Below are 21,184 nucleotides of genomic sequence, written 5' to 3' on the forward strand. Positions count from 1 at the left end.
ATATATCGCTTGGCCATCTGTTGTACTTATGAAATTTGGTAGTATATCAGAATTAAATGGAATTAATGGTTATTCGTGAAAGTTGTCATTAGGTGAGGACTCACTGTACTTATATTAAAAAATGTCCCTTAAAATATAACAGTTAGTAAGTAAATACTTTGATTCACATCAGTAGTAAAGACATCTTTGTGAAAGAATGTAAATATAAAACGATGCATGAGACAGGAAATGGTGTGTGACAACATAATAAATTCAGCTAAGGAACGTAATAAAATAGTTCTTTGTAACTAAGCTAAGGAACAAAATAGTTCTTTGCAACTCTGCTCAGGAACATACTGGTTCTTTGTAACTAAGCTGAGAATAGTAGTAGCTGTTTGTTCTTTAATGTAGCATTCAAATGTTCACAAAAGAAAATCTTTATTTTACAAATGTTGTACTTGCAGTAACTTAGCTAATTTATATCCATCCAAATGTCTAGGAATAAAAAGTGAAATAGTGATTGTAATCAAACTTAAAGTTGTTTGTTTTTCATGCATCCCTAAAGTCTTTTTTTTTTTTATTCCCAGCTTGGTTTGCAGTATGGAATACCAGTTCATGTAGACAGCTGTCTTGGTGGTTTCCTTTTGCCATTCATGGAAAAGGCTGGTTTTCCTCTTCCTCCCTTTGATTTCCGTGTGTCAGGAGTCACCAGCATCTCAGCTGATACACACAAGGTTTGGCTTCAGTCGAACTGAAAATAATTTAATAATTTTTTCATTGGTGCTATAGTTTTTTTTAATGAAAAAAAATTATTTAGGTTTATTGTAAATTATTTTTATCTTCTAATGTGTGTATTTCATCCTGCCAGAAATATATATCTAGATCACGTTCTATAAAACTTAACAAGACATCTTGGTTTTATGCCTATCCAATGAATTGGATTCTTAGTCCACTTCCATTTCCATCCCTTTAATGTAGGAACATTGCATTTTAATCATTGATCTATAATTAAATTTTTAGTTATTATTCAAAATTTTCTATGTTAGGATGCCAGCATTTTATTTTTTATTTCAAAATCCATTTCTTAACTTGGCCTTATGCTTGTTCGTTTGGTGGTACCAGTCTGTAATGGTTTTGGTAATAGACAGATGGATGTTTATACCTTTGTGACCTATAGGGGAGAATCAGTGTTGATATGCTTACTGGCTGGATTAATAGAGATTTTGATATGCATGGTTTGTGAGAGTGTTTGGTTGTTGATAATTTAGATGATTTAGATCAAGTCTTCTGAACATATAGACTTAGAATCATTAATAAAGGCTTGAAGATTAATGATAAAGTTAGTTGCTGTTAGCAGCCTTACAATTTAAACACTATTAAGTTTCTCAATCAAGTTGCTGTGTGGTGAGTGGGTGAATGAAAGAAATGACATACAAAGATGTAATCTGACACAGGCAGATCTTGGGTAGAAAAATAAGCTTTTATAGGATTTTGAGTTATACAACTTTTCATGTTGTTTTTAATTTTAAAGATAAACTTGTTAAATAGTTCATTGTGAAATCTAAGGAAATTAGGGATATAAGACCTATATAACTGTGGGCCCTATTCATTTAAAAAAGTATGTTGATTGCATTTTTCTTTTCAGTATGGGTTTGCGCCAAAAGGATCTTCTGTCATAATGTACAGAAATAAAGAATTGAGGTCAAAGCAATTTTTTATTTTGGTGGATTGGTCAGGGGGTCTGTATGCATCAGCTACTTTTGCAGGTTAGGAGCTTCATACATTTGAAGTTTATGTACTTGTATAAACATAAATGAAATCAATAGTATTTACAATGCTTTAAAGTCTTACATAATCGATTCATTGTTTCACTTACATTGTCTAAAACTATTGTCTTCAACCCATTATTTCACATTCATTATAGTACTTTGTTTCATTGTCCTTTTTTTAGGCAGCAGGGCAGGAGCCATTTCAGCCGCCTGCTGGGCCACATTGATGTATTTTGGTGAGGCTGGATATGTGGAGTCTACAAAGAAAATAGTTTCAACAACAAGATATGTCCTTAGCAGGTTTGAGTCCATTGATTTCAAGTCCATCCCCTAAACTTGACAATCACAAACACTCTTTAAAATAAACTTCCTTCTTTAGGTTTAATTTATGATTCAGTGATATTGCATTTTCTTAAATATTCTTAAATATTCTTGACTATTTATGTATAGATATATGGTTCTGTCTTATTTTCTTATGTGGATTTGAATTAGGAAAAGGTGAAACTCACAGAATATACTAAAACTTATCCTAGCACAATGCTTGTGCTTTATATAACTGTTCTTTCATTATTTCAAGATTTTCATGTGTAGCTATTGTAGTAATATTAGTCCATGTTTTCTATAGGGATACCATTTCCATCATTTCTTATATTATCTTTACACTGGAAGTTGTTCTGTCCATTAGTTAATTGTTTTTGTTTGGTAATTGTCAAACAATTTTATAATTAATAAGCATTTTTTTAAAACAAATTAATTGATGTCCATTGCAGTTTTTAGTAAATCGTCCTTTTTTTTTTTTCTCAGTTGTTACCATTTATGTTGTGGAAAATGTTTGCTGGTAATTAAAGGTTTGATTTCATAGGCTTTGTTTCTTTAGCAAAAAAAACAACAAAAAACAACTTCTTGCTTTGAACAACAGCCTAGAGCTTTTGATCTCAAGATTGTTCACAGTTGGCATAATGAAGTGGGGCATTAGCAAAGTAGAACCATTAAGAAATTTCTTAAAGTAATAATAATAATAATAATAATCTTTATTGCCCGTATGGAAATTTGTCTTACAATTTGTGCATTACACCAAACAAAAAACATTATAACTATAAGAAACCAAAGTGTACATTCACACCAGATGCACTCATAATTTTACAAAGTTTATATCAGATTGTTCTTATTTAATGATTTGATTGCCAGGGGAACAAAAGAGTGTTTGTGTCTGTTTGTCTTTGCCATCGGTGTCTTGTATCTCTTTTGTGATGGTAAAATCACAAAATCATGACACAAAGGGTGATTCTTTATTTCGAGGATCTTGTTAGCTTTTTTATAGATGTTTGTCTCAAACAACTGCCCAAATGGGGTTTGTTTTTTGCCAATGATTTTACCAGCAGCATTTAGGATTCTATAAAGTTTATTTTTATTTTTAATGCTCATATTGCCATACCAGGCAGTGATATTGAAACTTAAAATATTGCAGATGTGAGCATGATAAAACATAGCCAAGGCCTTTTCGCTAACATTAAACGAGGACAGTTTTCTTAGTAATCGTAATCTTTGCTGCCCTTTTTTGAGATATAATCAGTATTTGCTGAAAAATTTAGTTTATTGTCTAGGAAAGTACCAAGGTATTTAAAGGTTTGCACTATTTCAATAGTCTCTCCAGCTACAGAAACAATAACATTTTCCTTCTTTTCCCTACGAAAATCGATTATCATTTCTTTGGTTTTTTTTTTTTACATTTAATAATAAAAAATTATCTTTGCAGTATTTTTCAAAGTATTCTATTTTTTTTACATTTAATAATAAAAAATTATCTTTACAGTATTTTTCAAAGTATTCTATTTCTCTGAAATACTCATTTACGTCTGAGCTCTCTGAGAGCAGGGCAAGAAGAGCCGCATCAGCAGCAAATTTTGTGAAGGAGCAAAAAGGACTATCAGATTGAAAATCATTGGTGTACAAAATGAACCACAATGGGGATGTCACAGCCCCCTGGGGCGCCCTTGTTAACTATGCGTTCATTCATATAACATTGTTTACCCTAACCCTCTGCGATCTCTGGGTCAAAAATTCATTAGCCCATAATATTATGTATGGACTAATCTTCAACGCTTTCATCTTTTCAATGAGTAAATGAAGTTGTATAGTGTTAAAAGCTGATGAGAAATCAATAAAGAACAATCTTACATAAGTGTTCGGTAAGTCCAGATGTTTGTAGACACAATTTAAAATATTTAGCATGGCATCGTCTACACCTTTTCCCTTTTGGTAAGCAAATTGTAAAGGGTCTAACTTACAACAAAGATCATTCAGAAGAAACATTTTAACCAATTTTTCTAAACATTTAGACACAATGGAAGTAAGTGAAACAGGTCTATTGTCATTCATTTCCTTCGGTTTGGAAACCTTTGGCACAGGTACAATTATAGATGACTTCCACACAGGTAATATCTCATGGTTTAGTAATGAAGTAGAAAAAATATCTTGGAAAGGTTCAGCTAGTTGTTCAGCACATTCTTTTAAGATTCGCCCTTTTATTCCATCAGGCCCACCAGCTTTCATTGGGTTGACGTTTTTGAAAATGTTACAAACTTTCTCTTTAGTAATCACTAATTCTAATGTTAAGGCCTCTGCGCGGTGTTGATTCTTGGCAATCTGTCTAGTGTAGATCTGACTGGAAGTAACGCTGAACTAAACTACTTCAGTAACACCGGCGAAAGGCCGAAACAATCAAATATGTAGTCGACGCTGATATGTTGTTCTACAAATATGTTTAATACTCAAGAAGGGAATCGTCCGATGTCAATTATGTCGTACTCAAGTCTACTACTCTACAAGAAGCGTCTTCCTTTTGGTGTCACTTAGAGCGTTCTTATTTTTTAAAGATCTGTCACGTCACTTGTCGCTAATTAAAACTTTACCCTATTCCCGAAACAAATAACTAATTCCTAATCATGTCATAACAACTCCTCCCCCTCCCGCTAAAAAAAATTGCCTGTCTGGATATAGTTTAAATCTATCTTCCCCACAATCAACGTAATTAATTTCTTCATCTGGTTCACTATGTCCGCTATCACGATCCCTGTCTTGGATGTTCCTTATAAAATTAACCCTATCCGGTGGCCGATTATCCCTCTCTTGTCTACGGTTTCCTTGATTACCTCTCCTATCACAAGTGCCACTATTATCCTGTGTATTCCCATTGCCAGCTCCATTCCCTCTATGTTTCCTACACTGGTATGCCATGTGTCCCTTTTCCTGAGAGTTAAAACATGTAACAGCCCTAAGGTTTCTATCACCCGCTTTAGGTCTATCTATTCTCCTATCATAACTTTCCCTGCCATTGTTTTCATTTTCCCAGGATCTATCCTTTATGCCATCATAACTATCCCGACCATTGTTCCCACGTTCCCTGGACTTATCGTTTCTCCTATCATAATCCCTATCATTACCATCATTTCTCTTTACATAATTTACCAGGTGAATAACTTTTTTGTGGTCTCTAACTGAAAGTGGATTGTTTGGGTAAGCATTCTTAAAGATCCTAATAATTTCTACCAAGTCTTCAATTACCTTAGGGTTTCTTTCTTTTACAAAGGACTGTAGCTGAGGGTCGCACTTATTGATAAAGTTATCAATCAGAATGAAGTTCTTCAACCCCTCGTAGGTGTTCTCAACATTCTCGAATTCGAGCCATTTAGTGAAAAAGTCCCTTTCTGAGTTGATAGTTGTTTGTGGATCAACTTGGCTAGATGGAGTGTTTTCGTAATACTTCTTTCGGAATGTTGCCGCGTTGTTGGCACTATTGTTGCTGTTTCCTTCGGTGGGCACACTTACACCAGCCTCTATCCTCATCTGTTCTACTTGAATTCTCACTTTTCTGTCCGCCTCTTCTTTTTTCTCCCTCTCTACACGTTCCGCCTCTCTAACCTTTTCCCTCTCCAACTTTTCTGCCTCTCTAACCTTTTCACGCTCTATGCGATCTGCTTCTTCTTTTTCTTTTTCTCTGCCTCTAGCTTTCTCTCTCTCCAAGCGTTCTGCTTCTTCTTTTTCTCTTTCTCTGCCTCTAGCTTTCTCTCTCTCCAAGCGTTCTGCTTCTGCCGCCACCATCTGCTGTACATAGGCAGTTAGTTCTTTGCCGCGCAGTTCTAGTTCTGTCTTGGCTTCATGAATTAGCTTTTTTCTAAATTCTTCCAGGTCGTAACCTGAAGTAGTTGCCATATTACCTTTATGTTACTTTACCTCGCTTTTTTATTTAACTTATCTTACACACAGGCCTAATAGCTTCTATTACCTATGTTCTATAAATCAAATTACCTTTTGAGCGTAACCTCGCTCCGCGGCTTCCTAATACCTCTTGATTCAAATAAATTAAATTCGTCACTCTACCCTTGGCGTCTAGACTACCAACTCCGACTTATAATAACTTCTGTACTTTCCAAGATACACTTAGTATCCTTGGTACCAGTGTGTAGGCTACCCTTTGACCCGACTGAATACGCTGTGCGACACATGCACACTCAACCGACTACGTGTTACTCACACGAGTCGCCGGTAAATAGACCAACCTGTCTATTTACAAATACTAAAATTACAAATGGGCAATCAGGCTTCACCTCGATTATCCCTCAGATCTAGTCTAGATTACGCTAGATCTTAGTTACTTCTTACCTGTTTTCACAGCCAGGAGTGTATATAACTTACTCATACAAATAAACTATGAAATTAAACCTAAATATGATAAACACCAAACTATAGATCTAGTTCTAATGCATGAGACTTTCGTCTGACAGTAAGACTTAAGACTGGAGTATTACAAACAATTAATACACAACGTTGCTACAAGAAAAAAAAAAATGCTTAACTAAATGATTCACATTCACATACAGGATGAACAGCTAAACGTATATCTGGACCTCTTGCTAGATTACACCTAATTTTAAGGATATCCCCAATCCACCACGATTTAACCTGGTAGTGATAATCTAGCGAGTGGTCACTTCCCTACAGACTCTAATTATTCTAAGGAGAAAGTAGTTAAATAACACTTGACTTATCTGTCTAAGAAGCGGCGATAACTCCACAGTCAGTCTCGGGTCCACTCTTCCTACGCTAATGTCTGTCCCGGCGGCAAGGTTCACGGCGATGTCTTCCCTAGCGGTGAGATAAGGACAGCGAACGTTTCGGCTCTCCAAGGTCCTTCAGTACTGGTCTGCAACGGCTCTGGTTCTTCGGTGGTCCGGCGTCTGGTTCTGGTTCACGGTGATCTGTCGTCTGGCTCCGGTTCGTCGGTGACGTAGAGTCTGGTTCCGGTTGCTGGTTCCAAGGCAGGTACGGTGGTTCCAGGTGGTCGTCTGTCCCAAGTGAAACTGGAACAGTCCAACAGTAGACACAGCGACAAAGTCAAAGTCCATTGCTAATATACCGGCTATCTGGCTATCTAACGTGTAGCACAGATTCAGCCGAGCCGTAGATCAACTTAGCACTACTGTACTTAAGTGCCGTAGGCAGTAAGGTGGCTCCTATGTCCAAAGTTCTTTGGCGTGACCTCAACGGTCAATCTTGGCCTTGCAAAGGTGACCTTAACGTTCGTTCTTAAGATGCCGGTCAGGCGATATCTCTTCAGTACGGCTTCGACAGGACGGTTTTCTTCCCTTCAACAACTGTAGCTTTCTCAATACCGAACTACAGGCTTCAATACGATGCCCCAACGTATGGGCGTTTACAAATTACAAATGTAGATCTAGATCTGTATTTCGTTACCTCCTAGGTCTACGAGTCCAGGATCTCACTGGCTTTCCTTCGCCGACGTGGCTGTATAATCATGGTCTAGCTGCAGACTAGTCCGATGACGTTAACTTCTGCCTCCTCCTAACAGAGGGCTTCTATCCTTCTGGATGTTGCTGCCAGTGAGCTCCGAGTCTGGGGTCGCCACGTTGTTAAGGCCTCCGCGCGGTGTTGATTCTTGGCAATCTGTCTAGTGTAGATCTGACTGGAAGTAACGCTGAACTAAACTACTTCAGTAACACCGGCGAAAGGCCGAAACAATCAAATATGTAGTTGACGCTAATATGTTGTTCTACAAATATGTTTAATACTCAAGAAGGGAATCGTCCGATGTCAATAATGTCGTACTCAAGTCTACTACTCTACAAGAAGCGTCTTCCTTTTAGCGTCACTTAGAGCGTTCTTATTTTTTCAAGATCTGTCACGTCACTTGTCGCTAATTAAAACTTTACCCTATTCCCGAAACAAATAACTAATTCCTAATCATGTCATAACACTAAACAGTTGTTAACATTGACATCCTCAAGGGCTTTGAATCTTAGATAATTAAAATCTTTCGTGTCGAAGCGACAATAGAAATCATTTAACTCGTTGGCTAATGTTTTTTCGTCTCTTGTAGCAAGATTATTTTTAATATTGACTTGTGCTCCTGCTATTTTGTTCATGATGCCCCACGCTGTCTCATGTCACTTGTCTTAATTGAGTCTTCCAGCTTGGTGCAGTAGTTTCTCCTCCCTTCCTCAAGAACGATGTTGAGGTTTCGTTGAGCTCTTTTCCTTGTCTGTCCATCGCCACTCATATATGCTCTTTTCTTTTTTATTATTTCCCGTTTTATTTTTGCAGTGACCCATGGTTTATTGTTGGGGTATATCTTGATGTTCTTAGTACTGACACACATGTTTTCACAGAATTTGATGTAATTTGTCACTGTGTCGACCCATTCTTCCAGATTTGAAGTGGTCTCTTAAAACAAATTCCAGTCAGTGCAGTCTAGACATCCCTATAGTTTGAGAATATTGTCTTAAGTCCATTCTTGTACGTTTTTTTGAATGATTTTTCCTTCTTTAAGTTTTGTGCGGTAAGTAGGCAGCAGTTGTATTGTTTTGTGGTCCGATGATCCTAGTGGTGGCTTTTCGTGAGATGTGAATGCTCCTTTGATGTTACAGTAACATAAGTCCAGAGTTCTCTTCTCTCTTGTCGGACATGAGATGTGTTGATAGAAGGTTGGTAGGTCAACCTTCAAGGTGCATTTATTAAAATAACCCAGTGTAACTACTGGTGCGTCTGGTGACCTTGTCTGAAACTCATGCACTACGTCAGCAATGATTGCAGCTGCAACTTCGTCTTGGCTGTAGGCGGAACATAAACCAGGACTATGTAAATAACACCAAAGTCTTGTGGCAAATAAAAAGGTCTCAGGGAGAGCGCCAGTAGTTCTAGATCCGGACAGCACATTCTCTTTTTAACCGTGTAGTTGGTACAGTATTTGAGGTTGATGTACACACACAGCCCCCCACCTTTCTTTTTCTTAGACTCAGCCGTTCTGTCAGATCTCACGCAAGAGAAACCATCAATAGCAATTAGGTTGTCGTTGTCATCTTCCTCTAACCATGTCTCAGTAAAAGCCAATAGACAACTTTCCCTAAAAATGTGGTCGTAGCGTACATGGGCACATATCTCATCCACTTTATTGCTTATTGAGCGAACATTAGCTAGAATAATTGTAGGAAGTGGTGGGCAAAAACCTCTTCTTCTCAGCCTTTACAGTAGTCCTCCTTTTTTCCCTCTTTTCCTTGTACTAACAGAGGAAGGGTAGAGACAATTTATATGTGCATAACATGGTGGAAGAGGCTTCCTCTTTGAACGAAGTTCGAGGAGTTGATCTTTTCTATAATGAATAGATCTAGTACTAGATCGGCCGCCATCTTGGGTCGCCATTTTTCTTCTTTTATTTATAACCAAATAACCAAAGTTGAAGTTACCTGCCAAACTATTTTTGTTTCTTTCTCAACATTTTTTTTAGGTTATATCCATCTGTATTTTGCTTCTGGAATTGAGCCAATAGTTTTCTCATTAGTGTATTATTTTTTATTACTTCACCCACTTCATATTTACTTTTGGTCCTTTTTTTTATTATTATCTATTTCTGGAATATGCCAACATAATGGCATCAGAACTAAATAGTAAAGGCGTATTTGTTTATCTTAATCCATAAACACCTAAGAAGTACTTTTATATTTTATTTCAATAGAAATATGCTAGGTTACTGAAATTTGTTCAATATTTTCAGGTTGAGAACCATTCCTGGAATTTTCATTTTTGGAGAGCCCTTAGTGTCCATCATTGCCATTGGTTCAAAAGAATTCAATGTCTACAGATTGTTTAATGCTCTGGTAGAAAAAGGATGGAATCTTAATTCTCTGCAATTCCCACCTAGGTAAGATATAAATTTGGATTTTTTTTAAATTATAGAATGGGTGCTGAAATTCTTTTTTTTTTTATTCCACACTTGTCTGTAATTAAATGTTTGGTTGTATAGATCTGTCTCTGAATAGGAAACAATCTAATGTATGAATTTGAAAATTATTCAGCATAATTTTTTGTAAAATATATTTTCATTTTATGATATTTGAATGTAGCTTGTAGCTTTATGATTATATGAACCTTGTTATATCAAAAAGTTTCAAGTACTTGCTTTCATCTTTTTTGAGCATGAGAAGCGTTAGGTTCCATACTTTTACACTATATCAAAAGGTGTGGTTTATTGCGGAAAAATGCTGCTCTTTTATAATGCAACACCATCTGTTTTGTTCCACAGCTGTGTTCTGGGAATATGGGAGGAATATGCAAATACATTCATTGGTATCATCCATCAAATCTTTAATATTTATCTTTTTTCTTTTTATTTTGTATTGTGCCTTGAAGGAAACATTTTTATTTTTGCTAGGTCATGTGCCATTCCATGTTAGCTTTTTGGCTGTAGAAATTTAAATACAAAAGGACTTTTTTTTAAAGCTCCTTATGTGGGCATTAAATTATTTTTATATTTTATTTCTTATTTCTAATCTATTTATGGAGATCTGCAGCTGGTTTCCAGACTTTGTGCCCAATCAAGAAAGTCTACATTTCTGTTGGTTCTCATTTTGAAGTGCTTGTCATACCCTCATTGCTCTTGAGCATACTCTTAGCTTGACTTTGATTTGTAATACCTTCCAGAAAGCCTTAATCAAATTGTTGTATGGCTCCAGATGAAATAGAGTTTCACTGTATACCATTGTCTTTGGCCATTGTTTCTAGTAAAATGTGGTATAGTTCACAAGGTCTGAAATGAATACTTAACTATACTATTTTTAACTTGTTGTACACATCATGTGAGTTAATAGGTTAGCTATTACAGTTACCAAACATCTTTACTTTCTTAACAGACCTAGTTGCTCCTTCTGTCTTACCAGACCAGGATAATCACTACAGACCTCAATTTAGTAACTTTGAACATTTTCTTATATCATTAAATTTATACTCGAGGCAGCAAACCATTGGACTAGGAGAGCTCTATAATGTAGTGGTCTAACTCAATTGAAAAAATGAAATACATTCATTGGTATCATCCATCAAATCTTTAATGCAAAGCATGATAAAGTTTTCTAGGTATTTTCACAGTTCAGTTGGTTTATATAACGAGAGTCACCTTCCTAATAGACATGGGGTGGCATCCTAGAAAAGACTGAGATTTTGAACTTCAGCATCTTGGGTCCTTGAGTCTACCCAAAGTTCATGGGTACCTGACATAGGTTGGGAAAAGTAAAGTTGCTGTGCTGGTCATGTCAGACCCTCAATACCTTAAAACATTGAAACAAATGAGTTTTATATATGCACTATTGAGTGCAAGGTCTGATAGAGACATTTTTTATACTTTACCCCCTAAAAAATAAAAACGTAAAAAAAAAGACTTAAAGCTATTAATTTGTGGTTACCTAATGTACAATGAAAATTAGCTATATTAACATTATTTTTTATTATGTTTTTATTTTGAAATAATATTATGTAGAAGATAGGCACTTTTTTTTTTTAATTCTTTACCTTCACATTTTTATTTTCAAACATTGTATTGATTTTATTTGAAATTCTTGTAATACTTTAAAAATACAAACCTGGAAAATGAATCCTTAAAACCTGAACTAGAAACAAAGATAAAAAACATCAACAATGTAAATTTATACTTTTTTATATGCATTTGTTTAGAAATATGTACAAAGATACATTAGTATGCTTAGTCCATTATGTTAATTTAACTATAATCGTGTTTATTGTTTTCATGCAGTTATAATTTGTTTAGTAAAGGCATTATTTAGAAAATTTAACCACAAATTAAAAAAACATTTGTTTAATGGCGCTGTTGGTATCTCGGAATGTTCCTTAAATTTTGAAAGTGAACCGAATGAGAATCCAAATATATTATCAGTTGAGGCAGTGAATATAAAATTAAATATACATTTCAAAATATATTCAGTTTTCTAATTACTGTGCTCTCTCAAAAGACCACTATTATTATAGATCTAAGGGCTTATACACATTTGCGCATGGCCTGTTTTTATTTTTTGCTTTTGAATCGTAACATTAAAATGCTTTCTTGTCACACTTCAACTAATGGTAACTGCACTTATCTTTAACAAGCTACAAATATTATATTGTTCATTCACATTTTTTCTTTGATTTCTATTTTTTGGTATTGGACAATACTATATTCTAAATTAAAAATAAAAAATAATTTCTGTTACACCAGCCTGCATATTTGCTTAACCTTACTTCACACAAAACCTGGTGTTGCGGATGAATTTGTCAAGGATGTTGAGGAGAGTGTTGCTGAGATCATGAAAGATCCAAAAGCAGAATGTGGTGGTCAGGTAAGTTACTTCTTACATGTATTCAACAAAAACTTGGTCACTGCCACAAATGGTAACTGCACTTTCTATCTTTAAGGAGCTCAAAAAGATCATTTAGCATTGCTTGTATAATAATCAATCTAGAAAAGTGAACTGTTAATGGTAGTAGTCTGGATAATGATATCAATCAAGCTAAAATATTTAAACACTTTGCTTGTTTAAAGTTATGCATCTGCAGATATTGACATAAAAGTTTGAAATGATAGCAATGGAGAGAGCTTGCCGCTCTATGTGTCAGACAGCACGGGAAGACGGCTAAGTCTTAGTAAGTAAAGTAAAGTAAAGTTCCCCTTTCAGACCTTGTGGTCTATAGGGCAGATGATGTAAAGGTCATCTGATTCTGTGGCCTACGGTTAACGAGGGTGTCATGTGGCCAGCACAACGACCAACCACCTTTACTTTTCCCCAACTACTGTCAGATACCCATTAGAGCTGGGTGGACTCAGAGGCCCCCCGAAGATCCCGAAAATAAAAATCCCAGTCTTCACCTGGATTCGAACCCGAGACCCCGGTTCGGAAGTCAAGCGCTTAACCGCTCAGCCACCGCTGAAATAAAGAAACCATTTAAAGTATCTTTAGTTTCAATCTAGGCATCAACAGAATTTGTTGTAGTCTTAAAAGTAATTGCCTATTTTAGAGATGCCTACAAGTAAGCATCTTGCGTAATTTGTATGCAAATGGACACGAAAATACGCAAGTACGGTTTATGATCTAAAAATACGCATTTCCCCCACAAAAGTAAAAAAAATTGAATTAAAAAAACAAAAATTTGTTGCTAATCATATAGATCTTAAAAGATCAGTGCGTCGATGCCTTGAAATGGATTATTCTTATTAGATCTACCATAAGATATACCTTTTTTTTCGCGCGCTACTGCGCGAAGATTTTAAATAATTACTGGATCTAGGGCTTGCTGATGTTCCTTTCAATGTGTCAGTTTATTTCTAGACTTTTCAAACTGATTGGGAATTAATTGATTGTTTAGTTCTAACTCATTGGACTTTTATAGATCTAGTACTGTATTTAAAAGTTTTACAATGTCAGGCACCACGAATTTTCGTAAATCTAGATATTTAATAAAGATCTAAATAGATCTAGATTTAGATCTAAACTCTAGATCTACTCGTTTTCTAGATCTAGATGTGACCAGGTGTGTACCAGACTTAGATCTAGAGATTATGAATACTGACTAGGTCTAATAGCTCTAGGATATAGATATCATATGTATCTAATAATATCTGTGCCCTGACTATAAAATTACAGAAAGCAGGCAGATCAAAACTTATTTATGAAAGCTTAAATTCAAAGAATGAAATCAGGTAGATTGAAGGTTAAGTTGTTTACAAAAGAAAAGCTTTTGCTTATGCAGAAAAAAAAATGCATTAAATTCTTAATACCTTGCACCTTCCTTCAACAAATCTGACTATCTGTTTTCTAAAAACAACTTCAAGCATCAGAACCCAGAATAAAAAGCTTTATCTTACTAACAGCTATGAAGTTTATATATTTAGCAAACTCAATAGCCCAGCTTCTATATTAGAAACAAGTTCAATGACTAATAAGGATTATCTGTCTGAAAACAAATCTTTCATTTTTTATTAGTGATTGTAGAGGATGCCTAAGTTTTCATTTGCTGTCTCTGCAAGTAATGGTCTGAAAAGAAGAAAATCTGAATTCTTTCAAAATGTGATACAACATTTCCAATGTCTGCATACCTTTTAAAGAAAGCGCCCATTAACAAAGCTAGATGTCTCTGATCCAGTCAAGCAAACCATTGCTTCTGGTTTTAGTCTAAATTCACTTCTAGCATTCAGTCATATTCTTTTGAATGAATGTTCTGTTGGTGATATTATGGAATCAGGAAACAATAAACAACAGCAACATTCTAGCATAACGTTTTTCCAGAAAAGTGTATGACAAAGACTAAATGTGTAAATATTTTTTTTAAAAGTACATTGTAATGTCTTATATAACTTTATACTTTTTTAATTTTTAGGACTACTGCATTTTGTGTATGTTGCATACTTGAATGGTTTTAGTATTTCATGAGCATATTTCTTTATATTTAGGAAAATACACATATGCCCCTCAAAATACACATTTCCAGGTCTGGGAATACACATTTTCCTTTTGGCATGTAGGCATCTCTGCTATTTAAGACTATTTGAAATGTTTTTGGCTGATATTTTCAGATTTATTTCAAAGCTGTGTTGAATCCATTTTTTTACATGGATAAAAATTGCACACAAAATATTAAATGTCACAATAGTGATGCACCAAACCTTTGTTAGTCCTGGGGTACATATGACATGTGCATCCTCTGCCACTTCATTATGTCATTTAGGCAAATGTTTTTAGCCCCATGTCATGAGCTGTGGGCACAGGCATCACATTTTTGTTATATTGAAATCATGTTGTTTTTTTTGAAGGGTGCAATCTATGGCATGGCTCAGAGTATTCCTGACAGAAGCATTGTATGTGAAATGGCCAGATTTGTGATAGAAGAAATTTATTCAACTCAGAAGCCATCCATTTGTAATGGAAATCATGAAGCAGCAGCTAATGGTGATGTTCATCCACACTAGTGAAAATTCACATCATAATGTTTTTGTAAACTGTATTTTGAATTTGGTGTCACACATTCTAATTGACTTCATTGCTGATATGAAAAAGTTATTATTGCCCCACAGATTGTACATGTTATTACTTTAAAAAATTTAAATTCCAGTCATTGTTTGAATGATGGCTCTTTTATATACCTTTTTAATTGTCAGAACATTTTTTGATGCATTTATAAAGTTGCATTACATCAGATATTGTACTTTTTAAAACATGTTTTTTTCTTTCTTTTTACATTGATTAAACATGTTGACTATTAATCTTTATTCATACTTTACCAAAATCGAAAATCTTTCAAATGTGAGATTACTGTGATATAATTATGATTTTTTTTTCAATTGGAATTAGTACTTATAAAAAATAAAAGCTGAAAGGAAAGAAGAGAGTTATAAATATGTTTTAATAATAGAAAAGTGGGGATATTTTGAAAGAAACTTTGGTTGTACCTGTAAGTTCATTAGTAATTTGCATATAATTTTTGGGTTCTACATTTTATATTTTTGTTATCCTAACACCCATTTCAATGCAGATAATTAGCAGTTCACTCATATGTTGAAGCAATGAATGAGAAAGATATTAAGGTGTGTAGGCAAGGTGTTGGTCATGGATTATAAAAACATTTTTTGTACCTCACTGTGACATTTTTACAATTTTTCATTCACCTTTACAATTTGTGATTTTAATTGTAGAACAATTAATTATTGTCTTGCTTTCTTTTCTTTTATATTGCACATTTTGTGTTTCCACATGTCAGAAGTTATAAAAATGTTTTTGTTTTTGTAGTCATTCCAGAATATAGTAATCCAAATGAGAATATTTTGTTGATTAAAAGACATATGCATATTTGATGTGCCTTTTAAGTTCAACTGTTTATTTATGTGTTAACATTAGGGTCAGCATAAATGTATAGTACAATAGACAACAAACAAGTATACAATTTCTCTCAATTGTATTAAATTGAATTTCAGAAACATGAACAAACAGAATATTACAATTATTAAACATCTCAAATGCAATAAAAATATAGTTTTTTTTTAAATACCAGTTTCTTATTTTATGTGCATACTGTATGTGACTGTTCCTTAATGAAGGGGAAAAAAAGCTTATCTAAGGGGTACTGTCATTTATCTCAAAATGGCAGGTTTTAACTAACTAACCAAAAATTAGTTAAGTAATTTTTTATTTTTTTTAAATTGATTCGTGTTAATTTTTAAATATTTTTATTTATTGATTTGTGTGCTGTTGTTGACTATGAATAATTATGCAAAATTTCAACTTGATCCAAGAATGGGAAGTAGAAATTTAAAAAAAACGTGACAAAATGTAATAATGGGAATGAATGTATACATCCACAGCTCTCATTAAGTAGCATTTCAATAGCAAACAAAATAATTAATTACTGGTACCAATAATTAATTAAATAATTGGTTTATTTTTTTTAATTGATTCATGATTTGTCAAATACAATGAATAATTGTCCAAATTTTCAACTTGATTCGATAATAGGGAGTGGTAGAAAAGAAATTTTCAAACTTTTTGCCAGAGTGTGTTGATATAAGCTTTGTAAAAATACCTTCTGTGTTGACAATTTAATCATTTTACTAGTTAATAGTACACACCTTACAAATGTAAGTTGATTGAATTAAATATTTAGGTCAATTTAATTAAATGATTGTCCAGATGAGTTAGTAAATGGAAATAAAGATCAACATTCAGTGGGGTAGTTGTTTATGATATAAAAACATTTCTGGACAAAATAGTAGAAGGATATAATATATTGTAGCAAGCAGTGAGAGGCTGTCAGTACATTGTAATAAGTAGTGAGAGGCTGTCAATACATTGTAGTAAGCAGTGAGAGGTGGTCAGTACATTGTAGTAAGCAGTGAGAGGCTGTCAATACATTGTAGTAAGTAGTGAGAGGCTGTCAGTACATAGTAGTAAGCAGTGAGAGGCTGTCAGTACATTGTAGTAAGTAGTGAGAGGCTGTCAGTACATTGTAGTAAGCAGTGAGAGGCTGTCAGTACATTGTAGTAAGTAGTGAGAGGCTGTCATTACATTTAGTAAGCAGTTCTTCTTCTTCTTCATCGTTCTCATTGTTATGTTGGAGTGTTCATATGACTAGACCAATACATGAGATGAACTGCGCAGTGGTTTCCAAATCAGGGAGCTCTCCATATAGTTTTCTTTCTATTGGGGTGATTTGGGGCCAATGTCTTATACGGGCCTCTTGGTAGAGAGAGCAGTTTTGGAGGACGTGGTCGGCATTTTCTGGTGATACTCCACATGGGCAGATTTCACTGGTTCCAATTTTGAGCTTCCGGAACATGTGTTGTCGCATTCTGTTGTGTCCGGTCCTGAGTCGAAAGATTAGACGCTGGTCTTGTCGGGATAGCTTATAGTAAGCATCATCTTTCTTGTGATTTGGATGGGAGCTCGTCCATTTCTCATTTATTTTATCTACAATTAATTTCTTCATTTCTTCTGGATAGAGAGCAGAGTTTACTTGTGAGTTTGTTCTCCCACTCTTGGCGAGTGTGTCAGCCTTCTCATTTCCTGCTAGTTGTATGTGAGCTGGTATCCATTGAATGACAGTTTTTTTGCTGTTGTGGTTGAGCTTTGTGAGTGCTGTTCTGAGGTTTTTAATATAAGGGGAATCAGAGTTTTGCAGGCTTTGGAGGGTTGTTTTTGCGTCTGTTAGAAAGACAATCTGACTGTGAGGGGAACTTGGATGATTTGCTAGCATGGTAGCAGCTAGTGCTAGTGCTTCCCTTTCTGCTCTGTGACTGTCAGAGAGCTCTCCAGTTGCAAAGGATTTTTCTAGTTTTCCTCCATCTGGCCATTCGATAAGTATTCCAGCTCCTCCATTTGTGGTGGCTTTATGGGATGAGCCATCCGTGTAAACTCTGATCCACTGATTGCTAGGGTAATTGGTATGTAGAAAACAGTTCACTATTTCCTTGAGCTCTGTTGGTCTGTAATCAGATTTTCTTTTTATGTTTTCAATATGGTCCCTTATAGTAGGAAGAGGGCTTTCGTCCCAGGGTGGAGATTCATTATAGTGTATCGAGGATTCCAGAGTAATTTTTTCAAGTTGGTGTTTCTTTTTTAGGTTTAGAGATTCCTGTATGAAATTGGTCCTTTTGAGACGGTTTTTTGTGCCAGTTTTGTGGATTTTTGTTCTGAGTGGGTGCCTCTCCAAGGTTTCCAATTTTGTGAATTGGGAAAGGATTTTTATTTCTCTTCTTTCATCCAGAGAGATCAGGGCAGCGGTTTCCTCCATAGCTCTTATGGGTGTTGTTTTGATTGCTCCTGTCATTATCCTTAGACCAATATTTTGAACCTTGTCTATTTTTCTAAGGTTGGTTTGGGCTGCTGAGCCCCATGCTGTGGCACCATATTCTAGTACAGGTCTTACATAACTGGTATAGGTCTTTTCCAGGATGTTGTGATTTGCTCCCCAATCTGTGCCAGCTAATTTTTTCAAGAGGGATAGTCTCTGGATGCCTTTACTCTGTGTTTTATCTATTTGGTTTTTCCAGGTTAGTCTCGGGTCATAGGTGACTCCAAGATAAGTAGGGCTGTCATTTTTTTCTAAAGCTTCCTTATCTAATGTTAATTTTATTGTTTGTTGTTTTGTTGACAGTGAGAATATGGTATATGTTGTCTTTTTTGTGTTAATGGACATGCCCCAGTCTTTGGACCAATTATTGAGTTTATCAAGAGCATCTTGTAATCGAAATTTCGATGTTCCTACATATTCTTCTGTGCTAATTAAGGCAAGGTCATCTGCATACATGCTGCTCTTAACTTTTTTGGGTAGGTTTTGATTTAGATCGTTTATGAATATTAGGAAAAGTGTTGGGGATAGGACTCCTCCTTGGGGGACACCATTTTTTATACCCACTGTGTGGCTTCTTTGTCCTTGCATGCAAACTAAGGCTTTTCTATTATTTAGGTATTCCTTTATCCAGTTGTACATTCTGTGGGATATGTGATGCTGGATTAGCTTGAGCAAGAGACCTTGTTCCCAGACTTTGTCAAATGCTTTTTCTAAGTCAACCCACACAATTGTTGTTGGTTTCTTTTCTTGAAAGCCGTCTTCTATTTCTTGTGTGATGAAGGCAATTTGATCTTCTGTTGATCTGCCTTTTCTAAAGCCAGCCTGGGCTTCAGTGAGTAGGTTATTTGACTCAAGGATCCATGTCAGCCTTCTGTTTATCACTCTTTCCATCAGTTTGCAGGTACAGCTAGTGAGGCTGATGGGACGGTAGCTATCCAGTTTATTTCTTGGCTTGCCGTGCTTTAGTATAGGGATCATAATGGCTTTTTTCCAGATGTTTGGAATTCTGCCAGATTTCCAGCTAGCATTGAATAATTGTAGCAGTTTTCTTTTGGCTTGAGGACCCAAGTGAAGAAGCATGTCATTTGATATTTTGTCTGGGCCCGGGGCTTGTTTTGGTTTGAGGGCTTTTAGGGATTCATCTAGTTCCTTCATTTTAAGATTAGTGGTCATTCCCAAGGAGTAAGCTGGATTGTTTTCTTTAAATTTATCCTGGATTTCTGAGTTTACATCTTTATTTCTACTTTCATTAATTTGTATTTGTCCTACGCTTTGGAAAAACTTAATGAATTCATTTGCTGCTTCTTGGCCTTTCAGGGGTTTGTTGTCCTTTTCTATTACTATAGGAGTTGTTCTGTTTTCTTCCTGGTTGAGACATTTGGCTATACGCCAGAGTTTGTGGCCATCTCTATCTACGTTTAGTTGTTCTGTTTTTTCATGCCAACTTTTCCTCATGGCGGAAAGGTAATTTTTCTTGAAAACTGCGTTAGCTGCTTTTAGATTTATGTTATTTTCTATACAAGGGTTATTTTCTACTGTGTTTCTGGCTTCAATAGTGGCATTGTGGAGTTGTTGAAGGTGATCAGACCAGTTGGGGATATAATCTTTTCTTGCTCCTCTAGGAATTGATTCCTTAGCTGCTAGGAGTATTGCTTTGGAGAAAGCTGAGAATGACTTATTAACCTGATTTGTTTTGCAGTTTATTGAAGTTGTATATAGGTCTGTGAGCTTTGAGAATAGGTGCCAGTTGGCTTTTTTGTAGTTCCATCTGGGGATGGTGGAGTTTTCTGATATTTTGAAGGAGGTATCGATACTGATCAATATGGGTCTGTGGTCGCTGGTGGCTAGCTGGTCTGCAACTTCTCTAGTGCACTTTTTGGATAAGTTGTCTGTTGCAAAGGCTAGATCTGGAGTGGTTGATGTTAGCCAGGCTCTTGAAAAAAAGGTTGGTTTGTCCTCAGGTTTATTTAGCAAGATAAGTCTGTTCTCTGCTTGCCATTCTTCAATTTCTTCTCCCCTGGCATTTAGGTCTGGGTATCCCCAGCTCTGAGAGTGACTATTCATATCTCCTAAGATTAGACAGTCTTCTTGGTCAGGTATTTGAATGTGGTCAATCTCTATTTCCTTGTCTGGTGGGAAGTAGCAGTTAAATAGATTAATATTTCCATCTGGGAGAATTAGCTTAGTTCCCATTATTTCTGATTCTGAGGAGTTGGGCATAATTATGTCTGTGGTAGGGATATCATTTTTAATGAGGGTGAGGATTCCTCCTTTGGGTCTGATTTCTCTATCTTGTCTGATGCAGGTGTAGCCTCTAATGGAGAAACGAAGATTACTGTTCAAATGAGTTTCTTGGATGCAAGCTACATCAATTTCTTTCTCATGCAGAAATATTTTTAGAGCTTCTTTTTTCTTTTGGATGCCCTCTGCGTTCCATTGTAAGATTTTTAGACTTTTGGTCTTGGAGTGTTGGCCAGTAGTATTTACTTTCTTGTCCCTGCTCCTGGCTCCACAGGCAGAGATAGAAGAACCACCAGCTCGCTTGTGTGGGCTCCTTCGAGGCGGAGAGCCCGGCCCCCTACCTGCGCGGCGGGATTCCACAGGCAGGACGCCACATCTATTAGAATCGTTACTGAACTCCAACATAGATGAGGTTGCGTGTCAATGTGTTATGCGCCAGGAGGCCCATTGACTCCGACTTCAGCCTGCTTTTCTTTCTGGGTGTGCTCCCATAGCCTTTGATCAACCAAGATCAT

The 21,184-nt window shown here is 35.7% G+C and overlaps 2 protein-coding genes across 2 annotated transcripts in view; both read left to right on the top strand.

The window, feature by feature from the left end:
• The window catches only part of LOC106056473 (sphingosine-1-phosphate lyase 1-like), a 28,367-nt gene extending 12,240 nt beyond the window's left edge, over positions 1-16,127 (top strand). Inside the window, exons 10-15 of the mRNA XM_013213257.2 lie at positions 567-713; positions 1,625-1,745; positions 1,931-2,048; positions 9,817-9,963; positions 12,310-12,430; positions 14,899-16,127. Of these exons, the coding sequence (XP_013068711.1) occupies positions 567-713; positions 1,625-1,745; positions 1,931-2,048; positions 9,817-9,963; positions 12,310-12,430; positions 14,899-15,054 (810 nt within the window). The 3' untranslated portion in view covers positions 15,055-16,127. The remainder of the gene's footprint in view (positions 1-566; positions 714-1,624; positions 1,746-1,930; positions 2,049-9,816; positions 9,964-12,309; positions 12,431-14,898) is intronic.
• The window catches only part of LOC106056403 (uncharacterized), a 130,296-nt gene that overhangs the window by 22,222 nt on the left and 86,890 nt on the right, over positions 1-21,184 (top strand). The window lies entirely within an intron of this gene.

The sequence above is a fragment of the Biomphalaria glabrata genome, chromosome 2, assembly GCF_947242115.1.
Source record: "Biomphalaria glabrata chromosome 2, xgBioGlab47.1, whole genome shotgun sequence".
NCBI classification, from domain to species: Eukaryota; Metazoa; Mollusca; class Gastropoda; family Planorbidae; genus Biomphalaria; species Biomphalaria glabrata.